The 18,089-nt window shown below is 37.3% G+C and overlaps 3 protein-coding genes and 1 pseudogene across 5 annotated transcripts; 2 read left to right on the top strand and 2 right to left on the bottom strand.

The window, feature by feature from the left end:
- The first annotated feature begins 32 nt into the window (after nt 1–32).
- On the top strand, nt 33–3,791 carry LOC8282103 (calcium homeostasis endoplasmic reticulum protein). Its single transcript, XM_002527958.4, has 4 exons — nt 33–187; nt 492–1,473; nt 2,432–2,712; nt 2,883–3,791. The coding sequence occupies exons 2-4, from the start codon at nt 497–499 to the stop codon at nt 3,638–3,640; spliced, it is 2,016 nt and encodes a 671-aa protein (XP_002528004.2). The 5' UTR covers nt 33–187; nt 492–496; the 3' UTR covers nt 3,641–3,791.
- Nucleotides 3,792–4,550: 759 nt separating this feature from the next.
- LOC8282102 (beta-amyrin 28-monooxygenase) lies at nt 4,551–7,791 on the top strand. 2 transcript variants are annotated; one of them, XM_002527956.4, is made up of 3 exons: nt 4,551–7,001; nt 7,096–7,283; nt 7,377–7,791. In XM_002527956.4, the coding sequence occupies exons 1-3, from the start codon at nt 6,074–6,076 to the stop codon at nt 7,674–7,676; spliced, it is 1,416 nt and encodes a 471-aa protein (XP_002528002.1). In that variant the 5' UTR covers nt 4,551–6,073; the 3' UTR covers nt 7,677–7,791. The 2 variants fall into 2 exon arrangements, with proteins under 2 accessions (XP_002528002.1, XP_048228018.1); XM_048372061.1 differs by having other exon boundaries at nt 7,406–7,603.
- Nucleotides 7,792–7,916: 125 nt separating this feature from the next.
- On the bottom strand, nt 7,917–12,443 carry LOC8282101 (serine/threonine-protein kinase STY13). Of its 2 annotated transcripts, none has more exons than XM_002527955.4 (3): nt 12,301–12,437; nt 10,702–11,720; nt 7,917–8,593 (listed from the first exon to the last, which is right to left on the bottom strand). In XM_002527955.4, the coding sequence occupies exons 2-3, from the start codon at nt 11,616–11,618 to the stop codon at nt 8,254–8,256; spliced, it is 1,257 nt and encodes a 418-aa protein (XP_002528001.1). In that variant the 5' UTR covers nt 11,619–11,720; nt 12,301–12,437; the 3' UTR covers nt 7,917–8,253. The 2 variants fall into 2 exon arrangements, with proteins under 2 accessions (XP_002528001.1, XP_048228019.1); XM_048372062.1 differs by lacking the exon at nt 7,917–8,593 and adding an exon at nt 10,094–10,336 and having other exon boundaries at nt 12,301–12,443.
- Nucleotides 12,444–12,773: 330 nt separating this feature from the next.
- LOC107261966 lies at nt 12,774–17,936 on the bottom strand (annotated as a pseudogene).
- Between the last annotated feature and the right edge of the window lie 153 nt (nt 17,937–18,089).

Here is an 18,089-nt window from a genome sequence, read left to right as displayed (position 1 = left end):
ATAACTTCTCAAATTTAATTTAAAAAAAAAAGTAACCCAGCCCGCCTGAGCAGCTCAGGGAGACGGTATACATTACATTACCCTGGCAGACAGTCGGAAGCATAGAGCGAAGAGCCAAAGGCCAATTGACTCGCACTCATCTGCTGCCTGCTGCTCTGCTCTTCAACAACATTGGATAACTTTAGAGGTATTATAACTTGTACTACCTTTTTCTCTCAGTTTTAAATTTTCGCCGAATCTTCTTCTTCTTCTTCTTCTTCTTAATAGCTATCAATTAAGTTTAGGGCTTTTCAGTTACTTAAATAATCCTCTCTATATCAATTGATTTTTTTTTTTTTATTGCAAACGGGCAACTTGAGTTTGATAATTATCTTGATGTGTTTTGTATAATCATTCTACTTTATATATACATATATAATTAATTCATGTCGGGTTAGCATAATCATCTTATGATGTGAAGCGATTGACAAAACGTTGTATTCTCAATTTAGGTTTGATGGACCGACAAGCTCATGACTATGCAGCTTCTGCTATGGCATATGCCCAGCAGCAGCAGCAGCAACGACAAACTCCTAATATGCAACCCCAGCAGCAACAGTTTGGATTTCACCCTCAACAACATCAGCAGTTTCCTCCACCTCCATTTATGCCTCCCCATCATTCCCTGCAACAATTTCCTTACCCCCACAATTTGTCTCACCCTCCTCCCCATCCTCATCTTTTACACCAACAACAGCAACAACAACATCCCCCCCCTCCTTTCCCACCACATTTGCCCCCTCACCTTTACCCTCCTCCTTTGCATGGCCCTTACGATGCTCCTCCTCCTCCTCCTCCTTCTGATCCTGAACTCCAAAAGCGAATTGACAAACTTGTTGAGTATGCTACCAAGAATGGCCCCGAATTTGAAGTCCTGATTCGTGAAAAGCAACAGGACAACCCTGCTTATAGTTTCCTCTTCGGGGGTGAGGGCCATAACTACTATCGTTACAAGCTTTGGTTATCTACACATCCCTCTGCTGCTGGATCCTTTACCCCTCCTTTCCCATCTTCTACCTTGCCCATGTTGCATCCTCCCCAAAACCCCATCATTGCCTCTGCTGTTCCCCCTTCCCCCTCAATGCTCCCTGCTCCTCCAATACACCAATCTCCTTTTCCTCCTTTTTATGATCCACACCATCACCACTCTCATCCCTTTGCCCTTCATGGACGACTAGATTTTGATCACTCTTCCAACTCCTTCAAATGTCTTTCTGCTCCACTTCCCCCTGATGTTGCCATGGAGCTTAGCAATGTGCTTAACAGTCTCAATGGCACCAAAGAGTCCATCAAAGGTGCCAAGACTTGGTTCATGCAGCGATATCCATTTGCACCAGCGCTGGCTGAGGCATTAAGGGACAGGCTTTTTGCTGTAGATGATTCTGAGAGGCAACTGCATGTTATTTATCTTGCTAATGATATTCTTTTTGACAGGTATATTACTGGGCTATACTCTGTGTCTAACAACTGTGTAGTTAGCTCCATGGTTTGTTCATCATATTTATCTCCCATTTTCTTCTCTTAATTTATAGCACAGATTTTTTCTTCTCACAACCTTTCATCATTTTCATGATAGATTCAGTTAGTGTTCCATTTTCTTTCTTTTATGTGTGAATATTTGCTTACTATAAGATATTAAATTGTATTTGTATGTACTTTCCAATATAATATTACATCAAATTTAAGGAGAAGTTTCCTTCCATTTTCTTCTCTAAATAATATCCAAATTCCAAAATCAGTAACATCACTGTAATGAATAAAGTTCCAAAGCTTATATGGATTACTTCTTTATCCCTGGTTGTTGGCATGCTAGGTTTTAGCTGTCTAATTTGCTAATGATTTTATGTCTGTCTTGTGCAATCCATATTGCAAGTTACTAGGTGTGCAGTAATTCCTAGTGATACTTGTCAATTAGATGAAGGGTGAGACAATAACTATTTTTTTTGTTGATTTTCGAGTTTTTTCCATTTCTACATTATCCTATTGTCTGGATTGTATATTATCACTTTTCTTTTTGCTTGACTGTTTCTAGCAGACACAGTCCCTGAGAATCAATGAGAAGTAAAATAGTTGTTACTTTCATTCTTCTGACCTCTAAATTTATATTCTGGGAAACAGTTCTTCAAAGTGGTTTGTTTGACGAACCTGTTTAATTTATTTTTTGTATTTTTCTGGCTTCTTTAACGAACCTGCTCGGTTAGTATCAACATGGAATTGAAGGAAGAATAAAATTTTCTATTTTCCTAGTCAAGAGTGCTTGGTTCTTACTGTAAGCACCCTTTATGTTTCCTTTTCTGCTCAGTTGCATTTGGCTTCTGGTCTTTACATTTGTTTGTCTCACAATCTTCGAGTTTAGACCTGTTCTTGACCTCCTGGCTATTCTACACTGCAGTTTGCAGAGAAGGGTCAACCCCCATGAGCTTGATAATGAAGCCCTTGCATTTAAACCAGTTCTGGGGTCCATGCTTGCGAGAGTCTATCACAACCCCCAAAATAAAGATGAGAATCAGCCTCGATTGCAGAAAATTTTGCAGTTCTGGGCTTCCAAGGAGGTTTATGATCAAGATACTATTTATGCACTTGAGAGTGAGATGGTTGGTGGACCGCCAGCAAATTCTTTTTCAGGGCCTCCAAAAGAATTGTCTACTGCTTCAGATTCCTTGGCTACTGCAGGTAGCTTCTTCCCTCACTAACCCAATCACCCAAAAGATATGCCAGTAGCTTTTGCAAGCCAATAGTTGTACCAAGTGCAACTCTGGCATGAGATTTAATTTTGGATATTTGAACTCTGGATTAAACATGTGTCTTTGGATACTTTAAAAATGAAGTTTCCTTTCCTGCAGGTTTTGCTCAGCAACCAACAAACCATACTGCTCCCCAATGGCAGGCTGATAGGCAAAGTTTACTAGATCAGGAGCATCCTGATAAACAAATGCCCCTTGCCATGCCACCATCTCTAGGAAACCAGCAGTTTATGCCAAGCTCAGTTCATGGAGGTGCTGTTCCAGGGTCAATGCCAGTAAATTCTTCTGTTCAACCTGCCAATCAACCACCTGCACCACATTCATTACAAGCTCCTCCTGCTAATGTTGGCGAAAAATTGCCTCCATATCCTTTGTTCCCACCTGGTCTTATCCCTGGAATGGTAAAAAAGATGCAAATTGGCAGTGGGGTGCCCTATTCTCCTTTGAGTCCTTTGGACATCCCTACAGTTATACCTCCATCCAATGTATCCCCATCAGCAGTTTTAGAAAGAGTGTCAAAGTTCTTTAAAGAGATTGGCGAGGTTAACCCAATTGAGGGATCAGTGAACTCTAATTTGGAAGATGAGGATGATGAGTATGAGAGAGATCCTCCCATTCGTAAAGGAGGGGCTTGCATCCCTCCGCCCCCAAACTTACAGGTTGACCCAGAGACTGGGACTTATGCTGATGGAAGTGTGGAGCGGAAACCAGGATCCACTAGCTCAGGAAGACTGGGGCTTGGGGCAACAGCTGATCCTAATGAGGCTAGTCAATATGATGATGTGTACACATCTTATAGGAAACAGCGAAGCACCACTTACCACTCATCCATGAGTGCTAGAGCTGCTACAAGGTAAAATTTCCCTATAGTCTCACCAAATGAGTTGTCAAGTGTACCAGAGTACTTTTTACCCATCTTTCATTGAACTTTTGTGCAATGGATCAAAGGGTGCTCTAATCATTGTAACCAGATATTGGGGAGTAAAAAGCTCGAGATAATTAGCATCATTCCTAGTTATCCTCTGACTATCATATTTTTAGTAAAGTTGACTCTGCAGCAAGACTTTGATCAAATGGAAAAAGTTGTTGCAACTAACAAAGCAATGTACAGGTGAAATATTATGTTGTACCTGTTGGTAAATGCATTTGTACAATCTAGGGCAAGGGATGTTACTTACAGATTTTCCCCTTAATCGATCAAGTAGGTTGTGAGTTACAGACCTCACGGTAACATTCTCAGTGTGTTAATCATTCTATGGTGAGAGTAATGCATGGAGAGATTTATGGGAGATTTTGGGGGCTATTTGATTCTTAGCACAATTGGTACCTCTGGTCAACTTGAGGGTAATCTGTATCCAAACTCTGCCTGGACGATGGATCTAAAGGCCTCTCTCAGATGGTTCAATTAGAGTTTTCTCATTAAGATAGTCAAGCACAGTATTTTTCTAGAATGTGTTACAGGTACTTCTTCTAGAGATATCTGTTTTCAACTAGTTTTCACGAGTTATTCATGAAGTCGGTTTTGTAAAGCTCTCATGATGTCGGTTGTAAAATCTTGATAACCTCTCTCTTTTGAGGGTATGATCGGACCTATCACTTATCATTACTTTGTACTGTTATAATAAATTTCTTTACTGCTGTTCCTATCAGTTATCATTAGAATGTGTAAGATACTACTGCTAGTAAGGAGTAGGCATCTAATGCAACTAAAGGATAGTAGAAGACTAACTCTTGGTGGGACTGAACACCACTACTAATAGAAGCAGTCGACACAAATTTAGCATAAGAGAATTAATAGGTAATCAAGCAATTGCCTTAATAGAAGCCCAAGTAGTATTGTCAAGCATGCTTAGGGTTTCCTGCATTAGTTGGGATTTTAGTTACAGGAATGGTGATGAATTTATTCAATTTCTTATCCTAATAACTGACTGACTGACTGACTAGCACCTGCTGCCTAATGATGCTTTGCTTGTTGCTAAAATGATCAAATTGCAATACATCTTTATCATCACTGACACTGATATAATGTCAAACTCAACATAGTTATTTATTTGGCAGCAGGCAAGATGTTCATTTGCATTGCATGTTGTCTAGCGCTTAAAACATTAGATCATAGATTTGACTCAATTGAATTCACAATCAGATATCCAATTAGCATGGTTCTTTTTCAGGATGGATTTATGAGAATTATTTGTGCTACGGATTTCCGCCAATACCAACATGTTATTGTACTAAATTCTAGCTCTCACTACTTTACCTGACCAACTTTTCTACTTATCATGCTACAAAAAGATTCAAGATTCTTGGTTTGATGGAATATGTAAAATTTTATGGAATCAAATTCATCTTATTAGCAGGTAACATATTATATATGTTTATATAATTAGCCTATATTCATCATTTTCTTACCGAATCATAACTCAAAATCTAGTTTAGCCCACTTTTCTTATTAAAAATAAAATGTTATATATTTAGAAACAATAGGACTTGCTGATGTAGAAAATAAGTAAAAGCTGACTTGTTTGTTTGTGACCTCCTATAGTATATTATTTGGCAAGTGCGTAGATGCACTATGTGCACTCTAAAATTGGCCATTGCCCATTTAATAGAGATCTTAAAAGTATATTTCAGCTGTATGCCTTATGATTATCATCAGGGGTAGACTCACTAGATACCCCCTATTTGCAACCTAACAAAACTTTGTGAAAATATCTTGAAATTCCCTCTTTTTTATCATCAGATATATTTAAAATTTACCTGACAAGCAAAGTTCTCCAACTTGTCTATATATACATATACTTGCTTGTCATAAGGGCTTAGAAAAATCTGCCAAGTCCTAGATTCCTCCATTTTTATTTATGTTTGGAGGGGCCACAAGCTGAATTAAACTAATTAAATATCATGCAATTTGGATGCAAAACTACACAGTACGAATTGCTAAATTTGCTGTTTTTATAAATGAATTGTCGTGTTTGAATATGTAAGAGGCAGTTTCGTAGAGATAGATTGTGTTAAATTCTAGGTAGGGAAGTATTAACAAAAGTAGTAAGTATAAAATAGTGGTATTATGGGTCAATTTGTGGAATAATTAAGGCATGAATGCATCCAAGCCGGCTTTAGTTTGTCACTCTTAATAGGAGTATATGGATTGGATGCCACTCCTTAAACTTTTTGAGTACACATTGTTTGCTTTGGTAAAATACTAGTTTTATTTAAACCAGCTGCACTAACCATAAATTCCACCAAACAAACTCCTATTGCTCGCTCGAGTTAAACTAGAAAATCCGGACATGTTTCCCTTTGCCGTCCTCCTCATCGCTCTTTCAATCTCATACCTCATCTTCAAACACAAGTCCAACGCCTCCAGCAGGAAGAATCTCCCACCTGGCAATACCGGTTGGCCTCTCATCGGCGAAAGCATAGAGTTCCTAAGCACCGGGCGAAAGGGTCACCCGGAGAAGTTCATATTTGACCGAATGGAGAAGTTCTCGAGCAAGGTGTTCAAGACCTCATTGCTTCTGGAGCCGGCAGCAGTGTTTTGTGGGGCAGCAGGGAACAAGTTCTTGTTCTCCAATGAGAATAAACTAGTCACTGCATGGTGGCCTAACTCTGTTAATAAAATCTTCCCATCCTCTCTCCAAACCTCTTCACAGGAGGAATCCAAGAGAATGAGAAAGCTTCTTCCTCAATTTCTGAAGCCAGAAGCTCTTCAAAGATATATAAGTATCATGGATGTTATTGCACAAAGACATTTCGCATTCGGATGGAACAACAAACAACAAGTGACAGTTTTCCCTCTAGCTAAGATGTATACTTTCTGGTTAGCCTGTCGGTTGTTTCTAAGCATGGAAGACCGGGAAGAAGTCGAAAAGTTTGCAAAGCCATTCGATGTATTGGCATCAGGTATTATATCGATACCTATTGATTTTCCAGGGACGCCATTTAACCGAGGGATCAAAGCATCAAATGAGGTAAGAAGGGAGCTGATAAAGATGATCGAACAGAGGAAGATTGATCTAGCCGAGAATAAGGCATCCCCAACACAGGATATATTGTCTCACATGCTAACCACAGCAGACGAGTACATGAATGAAATGGATATAGCTGATAAGATTCTTGGTTTGCTTATTGGAGGCCACGACACAGCCAGTGCTGCCATAACGTTTGTTGTCAAGTATCTTGCGGAGATGCCTCAAGTCTACAATAAGGTGTTAGAGGGTAAATATATATTTATTTTTTATAAATTACATTTTCATTTATATATATGGTTTGGATAGTCATTTCAGACGAGCGTAATTAATGATAATGGCAGAACAAATGGAGATTGCGAAAGCAAAAGCAGCTGGAGAGCTGTTGAACTGGGAAGACATCCAAAAGATGAGATATTCATGGAACGTAGCATGTGAAGTGATGAGACTTGCTCCTCCGCTACAAGGAGCCTTTAGAGAGGCCATGACAGACTTCACCTATGCAGGTTTCACTATTCCTAAAGGATGGAAGGTAGGTTTACTTATTCTGCATACTAAATTAATTAATGGGCGTGCATGCACGCATGCATGTATATATGATTGATTTTTCTGAATTGATGATCAGTTGTACTGGGGTGCTAACTCTACACACAGAAACCCCGAGTGTTTCCCAGAACCAGAAAAGTTCGACCCCTCAAGGTTTGAAGGCAAGGGACCTGCCCCTTACACATTCGTTCCTTTTGGAGGCGGACCCAGAATGTGCCCTGGAAAAGAATATGCTAGATTGGAGATCCTCGTTTTCATGCACAACATTGTCAAAAAGTTCAGATGGGAGAAGCTGCTTCCTGAAGAGAAGATTATTGTTGATCCTCTCCCGATTCCCGCTAAAGGCCTTCCCCTTCGTCTTCATCCCCACACCTCCTAGCTCCTAATTCTATTTCTTTCTTGCTTTTCCCTGCTATGCTTTAGTTGCTCTTTTCAATTATTAACTGAAATTGTACCAGTGGCATTAAAATGTAATCTTTCCTTTTTTCCGGACAGCTGGACATCTCAAATCTGAAAATGCATTGTAATATTTATATTTCTTTAAAAAAAAAAAAAACAAACATATTTGCCACTGCAAATACAAGAACGCAATTTTAAGCTCCAATCTGCAGACCGTCTCTGATATGAAACAACCTGCCTGCATTTCTTAAATGAAGCAACAAGAACAATCAACAACATTGTAAATTGCAGGCCCCATATATATTAGCTACAGAAATAAGATATTTAAATGCTCCCGCAACTGCTAGAACTAGGAAACAACCTTCAGCATTGCTACACATTACAATTGACAACCCAAAAGCCAGAAACCAGCAGTCTAAATGGTTAACTTCTCCCTATCTTAAAAAACGTAGGTAACAAAAGAAAAACTGATACATACACAAACACACAAGTCTTACTGCCCTCAGTTTATATTTTTCAGGTTTCTTTCGTATCATCTTTCACTCTTATATTCTGAATCAGTCAACTGTCATGGGTTGGGTCATACAACATCTGAAGCGTGCCTTGCGCACAGTAGTCATGATTTCAGTCTCAGCATTCTCAAGCATCCTGACAATATCACTGAAAGGAGGGCGCACTTCAGGATTGGTGTCCCAGCATCTAGTCATGATCTCACTTAGTACAGGCAGACAGTCATTTGGGATGACTGGCCTTACTCCCTTGTTCACCACAGCAAATGCAGCCTGCACTGCTGTCATGTTCTGAAAGGGAAGCATACCTGTTATCAGCTCCCAAAGCACAATTCCAAAGCTATAAACATCCACCTTTTGTGTATACGGTCTATGCTGAATCATCTCTCTGCATGAATGGACAAGGCAAAATTGAAACAGCATTGTCACACCACAATCCACACCTACTAAAAGGACCATTGACTACTACTGAAACCAATCAAGTGACCAAACTTACCAAATGCAAACATTGATTAGAGAACAAACTTCACTAAATCAAAGCAGCAGTTAGCATAGCAGAAAGGGAACAGGCAAGCATATACCACTTTACAAATAGACTCTTTATCTGCCAATTTTGGCTATTTCTTTTAATTCCAGAAGCTGATGCAATCCAAACAGATATCAAAAGGACATTATGACATAGACGAAAAGGTTCCGGCTAAATCTTCATATTGACAGGAGAAAGCAAATTGGCTCCAACAATGTTATGCTGACACGTTTGCAAGGCCTCAATCCACCACTCAAACACAATTCTGTGAGACATGGTCTTGAAGTTTCTATAATTGCCTTTCTGGTTCGAGGGTTCTCCAACAGAAATTGGAAAAATATGAAAAAAGTTTGAGGCTAATTCTAGCAGGTTCCAGCCCAGCAAAAGTAAATTGTTAAAAAGGAATACATCGTGTACATGCTTGATCACCCCTCACTGAAAGGCAAACCCAATCACCTACATTCCTGATTTAAGTTAAGGTTCCAACTTTCTAAAGATTAATTAATTTAAATTCCTAATAGCTAAATTCTACAACTCGATACCTAGTAAATTTTCATAGTACATTAGTGAAGAATAGAACCCTTATAAAGTTAAATGAAAAAACAAGGAGGCATGGCTAAGGTTCTCCTTCTTCCTTGGGAATGTTTGAACAAGCACAAGGCCTGAGCAAAATAAGTTCTCAATTAACCAACCAATGCAAGTGATGAACAGAATATTGCAACAAGAGAGAAAATTAATCATGTCATATTATTTTTCTGTTACAGTGTAAATGCTAAATTATTCATTTTCAGGCATAAAGAGTTTTTTGGCTTTAAAGGTCAGCATCTGTATTTTCTCAAGACCTAACAAAAAAGAAAAAAAATAAAAAAGATATCTTCACCTTTCTGCTTGCACAAATTAATAATGAGTATAGTTTCAACTTTATCCTATTAATTGAAATTGGAAAGATACAAATACTTTAGTACTATTCAAAAAATAAAAATCATATTTTAACTTATCTTTTCCCTTACCCTTTCCCATCTCCTCTCATATTTTAAATTTTCTTTTCTTTGGTTATAAGGATCTCTTATGACTTATGATAAACTTTTTACACCATAAAAAAATACTAAAAGACCAGAGAGAGATGTAAATAGGAAGTTCTCCCATCACAACATGGCATAGTATGATATCTTACAGCTATTAAATTCACGTCTAGATGTCAAGGAATTTCATCTCTCTGCTAGAACAGGTTGCTTTACTCACTATAAAAGAGAGGAGGCCTTAATAGTGGTGCTCCAACACTCTAGAATTCTTAAAGCAATCTTCCATAATTTTCCATCTCTTTTTCCAAAATAACATAGATTTTAAGATTACTATCATTCGTCAAACAAGAAAATAAAATTTTTACTAATGCAAAGTACAAGAGAGTGCTTTAATTCTAATTTCTCATACACAGAATTAAGATCTAGAATATTAGGATAGCAACATTAAATCTCAGTCCCAATTTCGCCCCAGTTTGGGATGAAACAAGTGAACAATTAGCCACTTTTGCATATTCTCCTCCCCAGAATAGCTTTCTCTCTTTGTATATTCTCCGCCCCAGAATAGCTTTCTCTCTTTGTACCCCTTCAAAATTACAAAGTTAAGGAGAATCCACAAGCTCCACATACAAGCAAGTTATACACAAGAACATAAACAAGTTACTTGCCCACATATTTCTCTTTTAGACTCTTTTTACTTGACCGACAATTGCAAACAACGATACGGACAACCAATAATGGTTGGAAAATCTATAAGTTACTACTTTCATACTGAGACTCATTTATGAGACAGAAAAAGGAAAGACGAGGGTGTAACAACCACCTTAAGCAATTAAATGGACAAAAATTAAAAGGCCACAACAGAAGAATAAGAACTAACATTAGATCGAGACCAAAAAGAACTTCAAGAAAAAAATGAAGTCAAAATGCATGAAAGGGTTAGAGACTTACGGGGCCATCCATCGGTATGTCCCTGTTTCTGGTGTCATTCCCTCAGTCTGTACCTCAATTCGTGCAACACCAAAATCTGCAATTTTTATTGACTTATCAGCAAAAATAAGAAGGTTATCCGACTTTAAATCTCGATGTATACAACCAAGTCCATGAACATATGCCATTCCCCTTGCAACATCTAATGCCTGCTTAACTGCCAATTTCAACGGCACTGCCCGATTCTGCCTCTTTGCTAGAAACTGCCGAACAGACCCTCCCTTGGCATATTCTGTCACAATACACCAGACCATGGGCTTGCGGCATGCACCAATAAAGCGAACAATGTTGGGGTGCTTTAGTGTTGCCAGCATCATGACTTCCTGCTGAAACTGCTGCTCCATTACTTGTGCCTTCTCAGGGCTATTCTCTGGCCTCTCCAATATCTTTATTGCAACATCCTCTCCATTATAAGTTCCCCGATACAACTTTCCAAAAGCGCCTTGGGCAAAAGCTGTGCCCATACTGAGTTTTCTCAAATCAATAGTCCATTCATCATAGTTCGCCAATCCCACAGTTGGATACCTAGAATCCATCAACGCTTGTGCTAATGCATCATCATTAAGGGGATGGGTGACCTTCCCTGGACGGAAAACACTCTGCCCAACAGAAACGCTGTAGTTGTGGTGGTTAACAGGTTTTAAACCTGGGTGGCTCAAGATGTGAGTAAGAGAATCGCTGGAACCCACACTACTATTGTCGACTGACATGGAGACAGAGCCACCAGCATTGCTGGTCTGTAAACTGTCAATGGACATGTTTGTACCCTCACCAAGTTTTTGGTAGAAGCTTTGAGTGAAATCATAGTAATTGTTTTCATTGTCGTTATTAATATTTGCTCCTGTAAATTTAGGGCCTTCTACCATCTTCCCAATCATGAATGGAACTTGTAAAACGAAGATCACAGAGAGACTATAATCGTCCTTATCCGAAACTCAGCAAAGTCATTTGGAGGCTTCAAAGTCTGAAAAAGGAGTGCCCTAAAAAAACCAATATGTAAGAGAACTTTGTAAGTCATAGTTAACCTAAAATCATGTAAACCAAAAGATTCATAAAAAAAATAAAAAGCAAAGCCCTTTGAGAACTCCACAAACTAATACAAGAATCTTCAAATTAAGCTTTCATTGCTAGTTCAATTAAGTAAAGCTCCCTTTTATTTTAAATTTTTCTTTTTAGAAAAAATATTATTGTTTGGAACAAAGCTCTTACTAACATAAAAAGAAAGAAAGAAAAAGGAAAAACTGAATTGTATAAATATTGGGATTGATATTTTACTCAGAAAAATCCAAATAGAAAAACAAGAAAGGTAGGCAAGTGTAGAAAAATGAAAGCTGCCTATATATAAATACAAATATCAGGATAAAAGTATAAAATCCTAAGAAAACAAAAGATTATAGATCAGGGAGTTAGAGTCAAAATTAGGGCGATCAAAATCACAAAAGAGTAAAAGAATATGGCGGAAAGGCTAATCAGGTAGAGCTTAATAAATGAAAATTTTGATAAAAGAAAAAGGATGAAATTTCATCCAAATCGAAGACAAAATCGAAATGAAATGCATACCTGATTATAAACAGAACCGGTAAATAAAAAGGAAAAGAAAGAAGAAGAAGGGAAGAAAGATATAATCTGAAATCGAAGGTAGAAGAAGAAGGAACAATCCAAAGAAGAAGAAGAAGAAGAAGATGGGGAAGCAGTCTTTGTTTCTCATTTTACTTTCCAAAGCCTCGTTTTTATTGTGACCGTTGCTAGTCATTACTCGCGACTGTCTTTACTCGCTCTACTTACACTACACGTGTTCTTTTCGTTGTTTCTTTTCTTTTCTTATTGTTCTCGTCAAAGTCATATGTCCTGTAATATTGCGCGTATGTCTGCCTCTCTTTTTTTTTTATTTTTTTGTCCATTTATGTTTCCCCACCCCAACTCTTTTTCAATTTTCTCAAATATTTTATTTACACCAAAAATAAATGTTAAAACTTTTTAAAACACAGTAATCAAATACACAACTCTCACTCTCATTTTCCATATTCACAATCTAATGCCAAATACTTACCACTTCATGTATACGTTAGCTACTGAATAAAAAGAGAAGTTTAATGCTTCCTCCCCCCCGGATTGCAAACCAAGTTTCAAAAAATATGCTACTCTCACAACCCAAAATACAAAATCCAGTCTCTTCCAACCTTGGAAAATGCTACATACACTAACATGTTCATTCTTCGTACATCTTTCAGCTATCATCTACTTCCACTCGTATCTGTGGACTGTCATGGGACGAGTCATGCAACATCTGAACCGGCAGTCATTATCTCAGTTTCAGCATTCCTGAACATCAGGGTTGGCCTCCCAGCAGCGGCTCATGATCTCATCTCACTGCACGCAGACAATCATTTGGGATGACTGGCCTTGCGCCCCTGTTCCCCACAGCAAATGCAGCCCGAACTGCTGTCATGTTCTGGAAGGAAGCAAACCTGTTATCAGCTCCCGAAGCTATACATATCCACCTTTTCTATATAGGGCCTGTGTTTGAATCATCTCTCTACATGAATGTGCAGCACAAACATGAAATAGAATACTGTCCACACCTTCAAAATAGACTACCAACTACTGCTCAAATTCAGAAAACTGCTGATTACCAAAGGCAAAAATAGAACAGAGATAAAACCTCAACAGAAGTTGAAACACATGGCAAACCGGAAATGGATCAAGAAAGCATAGAGTACCAGTTTTTGGAAATACACCAGTTAGTTTAAAATATATCTGTTGATACCAAAGCTCATTGAAACCACAGCAAGATTCAAGGTACAAAATGGATATTCCTGTCTGCTGATAATAATTCTATAAAGCTTCATAATCAAAGTTTTAGACTGAACGATGGGAGAAAATGGCCAACAATGTACAACCCGCACTATCAGAAATTACCTAATTCTAAGACACCAGGAAGACTGTTTTGCCTAGTCTATATAACATAAACAAGTTTGTAATACTAGTAACAGACCTATTTCACTTTCCGGCTAGGAAAATTCCACTAAAGGACAGCCGGATAAGATATCGCCAGCCAAAAGCACTTGCAATCGCAGACATCTTGTCCATAATTAGTCATAACCCAGATGAATGTTCTTCTATTTAAGTCCCACGCTCTACGCGTTAGGTTTAGTTACAAGCATTTCAGAGATATATCACACAATGAATGAGTTATTTATTACTCTAGTTTTATGAGGCAAGGTTTTGATGCACCTATGATTGCCTATATACAGGACTCTCCATTAACAAATTGGAAAAACCTAGGAAGTTCCTCTCCTCCAGTAGCTAATCTACAATTGGCAGGTTTTGGGTCTCGCATTGAGTAAATTTTGTAAACTGGCACAGGTCCAGGTGCACATAAATATATCATTAAAACAAGGGGTAATTACTGTTTCCCCCTTGAAGTTTGCCATATTACACTGATCAATTCCTTACTTTTCAATCCCGTATGTAGTTTGTAACAATTACTAATTCCCCTTTCTATTAGTTTTTCCGTCAGCTTTTGCTGCTATGTTTAAAATAAAATGATAAAAATGTCCTCAAATTGACTAAAGTAAAAAAAAAAAAAAAAAAAGGATGATTACTAAGTCCCCCTTGAGGAAAATTACTCCTTTACTTTTTACTAAAAGCCCCATATGGTTATGATTATATACTAATTTCCCCTTTAGTTAGTTTTTCTGTTAGTTTTTGGCTGTTAAATTGAAGTGAAAAGCAAATTCATTTAGGTGGGTATTTCAGATTTCTTATTAAAATAGTATATTTAAATACCAACCTATTTCAGAGTTTTTTTTTTTTTTTGCTTCAGCTTATATGTTATATAAAAATAAATACAATTATAAATTTACATATATAATAATTTTACTAATTACTATAAAAGTTTATACTTTTAACCATATTAATATAACAATTGCTAATTTACACTATTTTAGTTATTTCTATAAATTCAATAGTTCAATTAAGATTATAAACATTAATGAATACAGTTTAAGTAGTTTATTTCGTCCACAAAAAAAGTTAAGTAGTTTATTGAAGAATGTTCGTTACAACAATTTCATTTGAAGAAATTGCGTTATAAATTGAAAATATAAGTATTAAAATAAAATAAAAAATATTATCCCAGCAGGTCGAAACTAATGAATAAATTAAGTAAAGGGGAATTAGCATATCATTAGTACAATATTGAAAAAAAGGAGGGATTGACTAGTGTAATATAGCAAACCTCAGAAAGGTAAAAGGTAATTATGCCTTTACTTCTTATTTTAGTCAATTAGAGAGATTTATATATTATTACAAACTGTAATATTAAAAAGACAAAAAAGAACTAGTGTAATATGAGGAACCTCAAAGGGAACAGGGACTATCTTAAGAATAACTTTCCAAAACAAAACGTACACCAGTCTTCCTAAAAGGAAAATTTGGTTAACTTTCTGCATTCGATTATGAACCGATTTTGAAAATTTAACTAATTAAAACTTTTGTTGGCTAAACACACAAGTGTACATCTGCCATAATCTAAATAGTCCAAAAGTGAGGCAAACTAAAAGCACGAAGAAGGTATCATAAGGCATTGCTAAAATTCTCTTCCTTCCTTGCCTCGAAGTATAAGGCCTGAGCCAAAGAGGTTTGTTTTTAATTGACAAAACCAGTAAAAGTGAATAACACCATAACACAACAATAGATAATCGACAATAACATTTTCCTTTATCACAACAGAAAGAGATAGAAATGGCATAATAAGATGAACTGACGAAGAAAGTTCTCAACATAAAAGAGCAAGAAGTAGAAAGGTCAAACAAATAGCAAAAGACTAGAAATATCACAGAAAGGTTGAGCTCTGAGAATCAAATGGTAAAGAGAAAGTTTCAGTACAATATTTTACATATTTTCTGGAATCTTACTAAAGAGATCAGACTGGTTTACTTAATACAACATGCAGATAACCCATTTTGCACTCATTGCCTTATTTATTATTTCCTTCTGAGTTTCTACGTTTCTTTTAAGCCTTCGCGTACTGATTTTACTCATCAGAACTCATAAAAGACATGCTTCATCATGCTTGCAAATCAGTGCATGTAATTCAGAGCCCCCAAGTTATAATTCAAAGAACCAAATTCCTATAGCCAGAAAAACCAATTCCACCTCCCACACCCCACTACCAAATCTCACCCTAAAACAACAGCCAATGAATCTGCTAAATTTGCAGGCATTAGTTAGTTACAAATAACATTAATAGGGGTCATGAAGTTTAACCTAGGATAAAGCTTACGGATACAAATGAAAGGTAGAGTCCCTTATATACTATAAAAGACCAGATATACATGCCAATGGACAAGTTTTCCACCTAGGAATGGAAAAGTTACTTCTTAAGATATTTCATCCTTTGCTAGAGCAGGCCCTTATACAATCTGATAGAGGAGGTTTCAACAATGAGTTGTAACTTTCAAGTATTCTTGATACAATCATCCAAATGCACTTTTTCCATCACTCAATATATGGTTTCATAACTCGTACCATTCCCGCAAAGAGAATTAAAATATTACTAATTTTATATTCAGGAACAAAAAGATGGGAGGCTGAAATTGGAGGCAAGGAAAAAAAAAGGAAACTAAATTGTGGCGATGCCAACTATTAGAGCTCCTTTTGGTTGGATAGAAGAAAATATTGGCAAACTTACAATGATGTCCTTTATATATTTCATATACAAATTATAACATTAGTGTCAGATGGATAAGCTTACTTATTTTCACCCCCATCTCACCCAGGTTTGACAAAAGTTATGGTGGGTCAAGATCGAAAACTCTATTCGGTTCTCTTCTCCTATTTCTATCCTTTCCCCAGAAAAAGCACATGCACCACTTGTTAATATTCTCATGCCCAAATTCTCTCTCTCTCTCTCTCTCTCTCTCTCTCTATACTGCTTCAAAATAACAAGAGATCAAGGGACATGGACAAGTTTCAAATATAAGCAAGGTATACATAAGAAAACCAAAATGTTACTCCTCCACATCTTTCTCATGCGAATTCCCTTTATTTATGTGACAATTGCAAACAATATGGACAACCAAATTTCCTAAAGAATTTATTACTAGTCCCTTGCATGCAGAGATAGATTTATGAAACAGCAAAAAATGAAATGAGAATAAAATACTTATGAATCACCTTAGGAAACTAGAGGCATATTTAAAAGGTTTTCTGGCAATTAAAGATTATAGATTAATGAAAATGGAAGAAAGCTAAATGCATAAAAGGGTCAAGAGACTTACGGAGCCATCCAACAGTATGTCCCTGTTTCTGGTGTCATTCCCTCAGTCTGCACCTCAACCCTTGCGACACCAAAATCTGCAACTTTTATTGACTTATCAGAAGAAATCAGAAGGTTATCTGACTTCAGGTCCTTGTCTATAGACCTAGCCCATGAACATATGTCATTCCCCTTGAAACATCCCATGCCTGCTTAACTGCCAATTTCAATGGCACAGCCTGATTCTGCCTCCTTATTAGACACTGCCATACAGACCCTCCCTTTGCATACACTGTCACAATATACCAAACTATGGACCTACGGCATGCACTGACAAAATGCACAATGTTAGGGTGCTTTAATGTTGCAAGCATCATGACTTCCTACTGAAACTGCTACTCCATCACCTGTGCTTTCACTGGGCTATTTTCTGGCCTCTCCAATATCTTTATTGCAACATTCCCCCCATTATATGTTCCTCTATACAACTTATCGGCCGCAGCTTAGACAAAGGCTGTGCCCATTATGAGTTTTCTTAAATCAATTGTCCGTTCCTAGTAATTCTCAAATCCCTCAGTTGGAAACCAGCTATCCATCAAGATTGTGCTAATGCATCCTCATTTAGCACATGGGTCATCTTTTTTGGATGAAAGACACTGTGCCACACTGAGACACTCTAGTTGTGATGACGACTAACGGGTTTCAAACCTGGGTGGGTTAGAGAATTGTTGGACACACTACTATTTTCCACTGACATTGACACAGATCCATTGGCATTGCTAGTCTGTAAATTGTCAATGGACATAGTTGTTCCCTCACTCTCACCGAGTTTTTGGTAAAACTCTTGTGTGAAATCATAGTAATTGTTGCCGTTAACATTATTTACTTGTATGAGTCCTGTAAATTGGCCCTTCCACCAGTTTCCTAACTTGAATTAAATGCGTCAAATAAATCACAGAAACACAATTATTCTTATCCAGAAATCCTCAATCCTGGTTGGCGGTGCCAAGTCCATGTGCCCTAAAAACCAACACGAATGAGAAATTTGTAAGTCATAATGAATGTGGAAATGACAGTGGATAATCAT

Source organism: Ricinus communis, chromosome 3 (genome assembly GCF_019578655.1).
Source record: "Ricinus communis isolate WT05 ecotype wild-type chromosome 3, ASM1957865v1, whole genome shotgun sequence".
NCBI lineage: Eukaryota > Viridiplantae > Streptophyta > Magnoliopsida > Malpighiales > Euphorbiaceae > Ricinus > Ricinus communis.
This window is presented reverse-complemented; position numbering and strand designations above follow the sequence as displayed.

Bases quoted from the DNA above. Each gene is read 5' to 3' on its own strand.
- LOC8282103 (XM_002527958.4), top strand. From the start codon at position 497: ATGGACCGACAAGCTCATGACTATGCAGCTTCTGCTATGGCATATGCC. The intron at 1,474-2,431 runs GTATATTACTGG...TCTACACTGCAG, and splicing joins AATGATATTCTTTTTGACAG to TTTGCAGAGAAGGGTCAACC. The intron at 2,713-2,882 runs GTAGCTTCTTCC...CCTTTCCTGCAG, and splicing joins AGATTCCTTGGCTACTGCAG to GTTTTGCTCAGCAACCAACA.
- LOC8282102 (XM_002527956.4), top strand. From the start codon at position 6,074: ATGTTTCCCTTTGCCGTCCTCCTCATCGCTCTTTCAATCTCATACCTC. The intron at 7,002-7,095 runs GTAAATATATAT...TGATAATGGCAG, and splicing joins CTACAATAAGGTGTTAGAGG to AACAAATGGAGATTGCGAAA. The intron at 7,284-7,376 runs GTAGGTTTACTT...ATTGATGATCAG, and splicing joins CTATTCCTAAAGGATGGAAG to TTGTACTGGGGTGCTAACTC.
- LOC8282101 (XM_002527955.4), bottom strand. From the start codon at position 11,618: ATGATTGGGAAGATGGTAGAAGGCCCTAAATTTACAGGAGCAAATATT. The intron at 8,594-10,701 runs GTAAGTCTCTAA...CCATTCATGCAG, and splicing joins ACATACCGATGGATGGCCCC to AGAGATGATTCAGCATAGAC.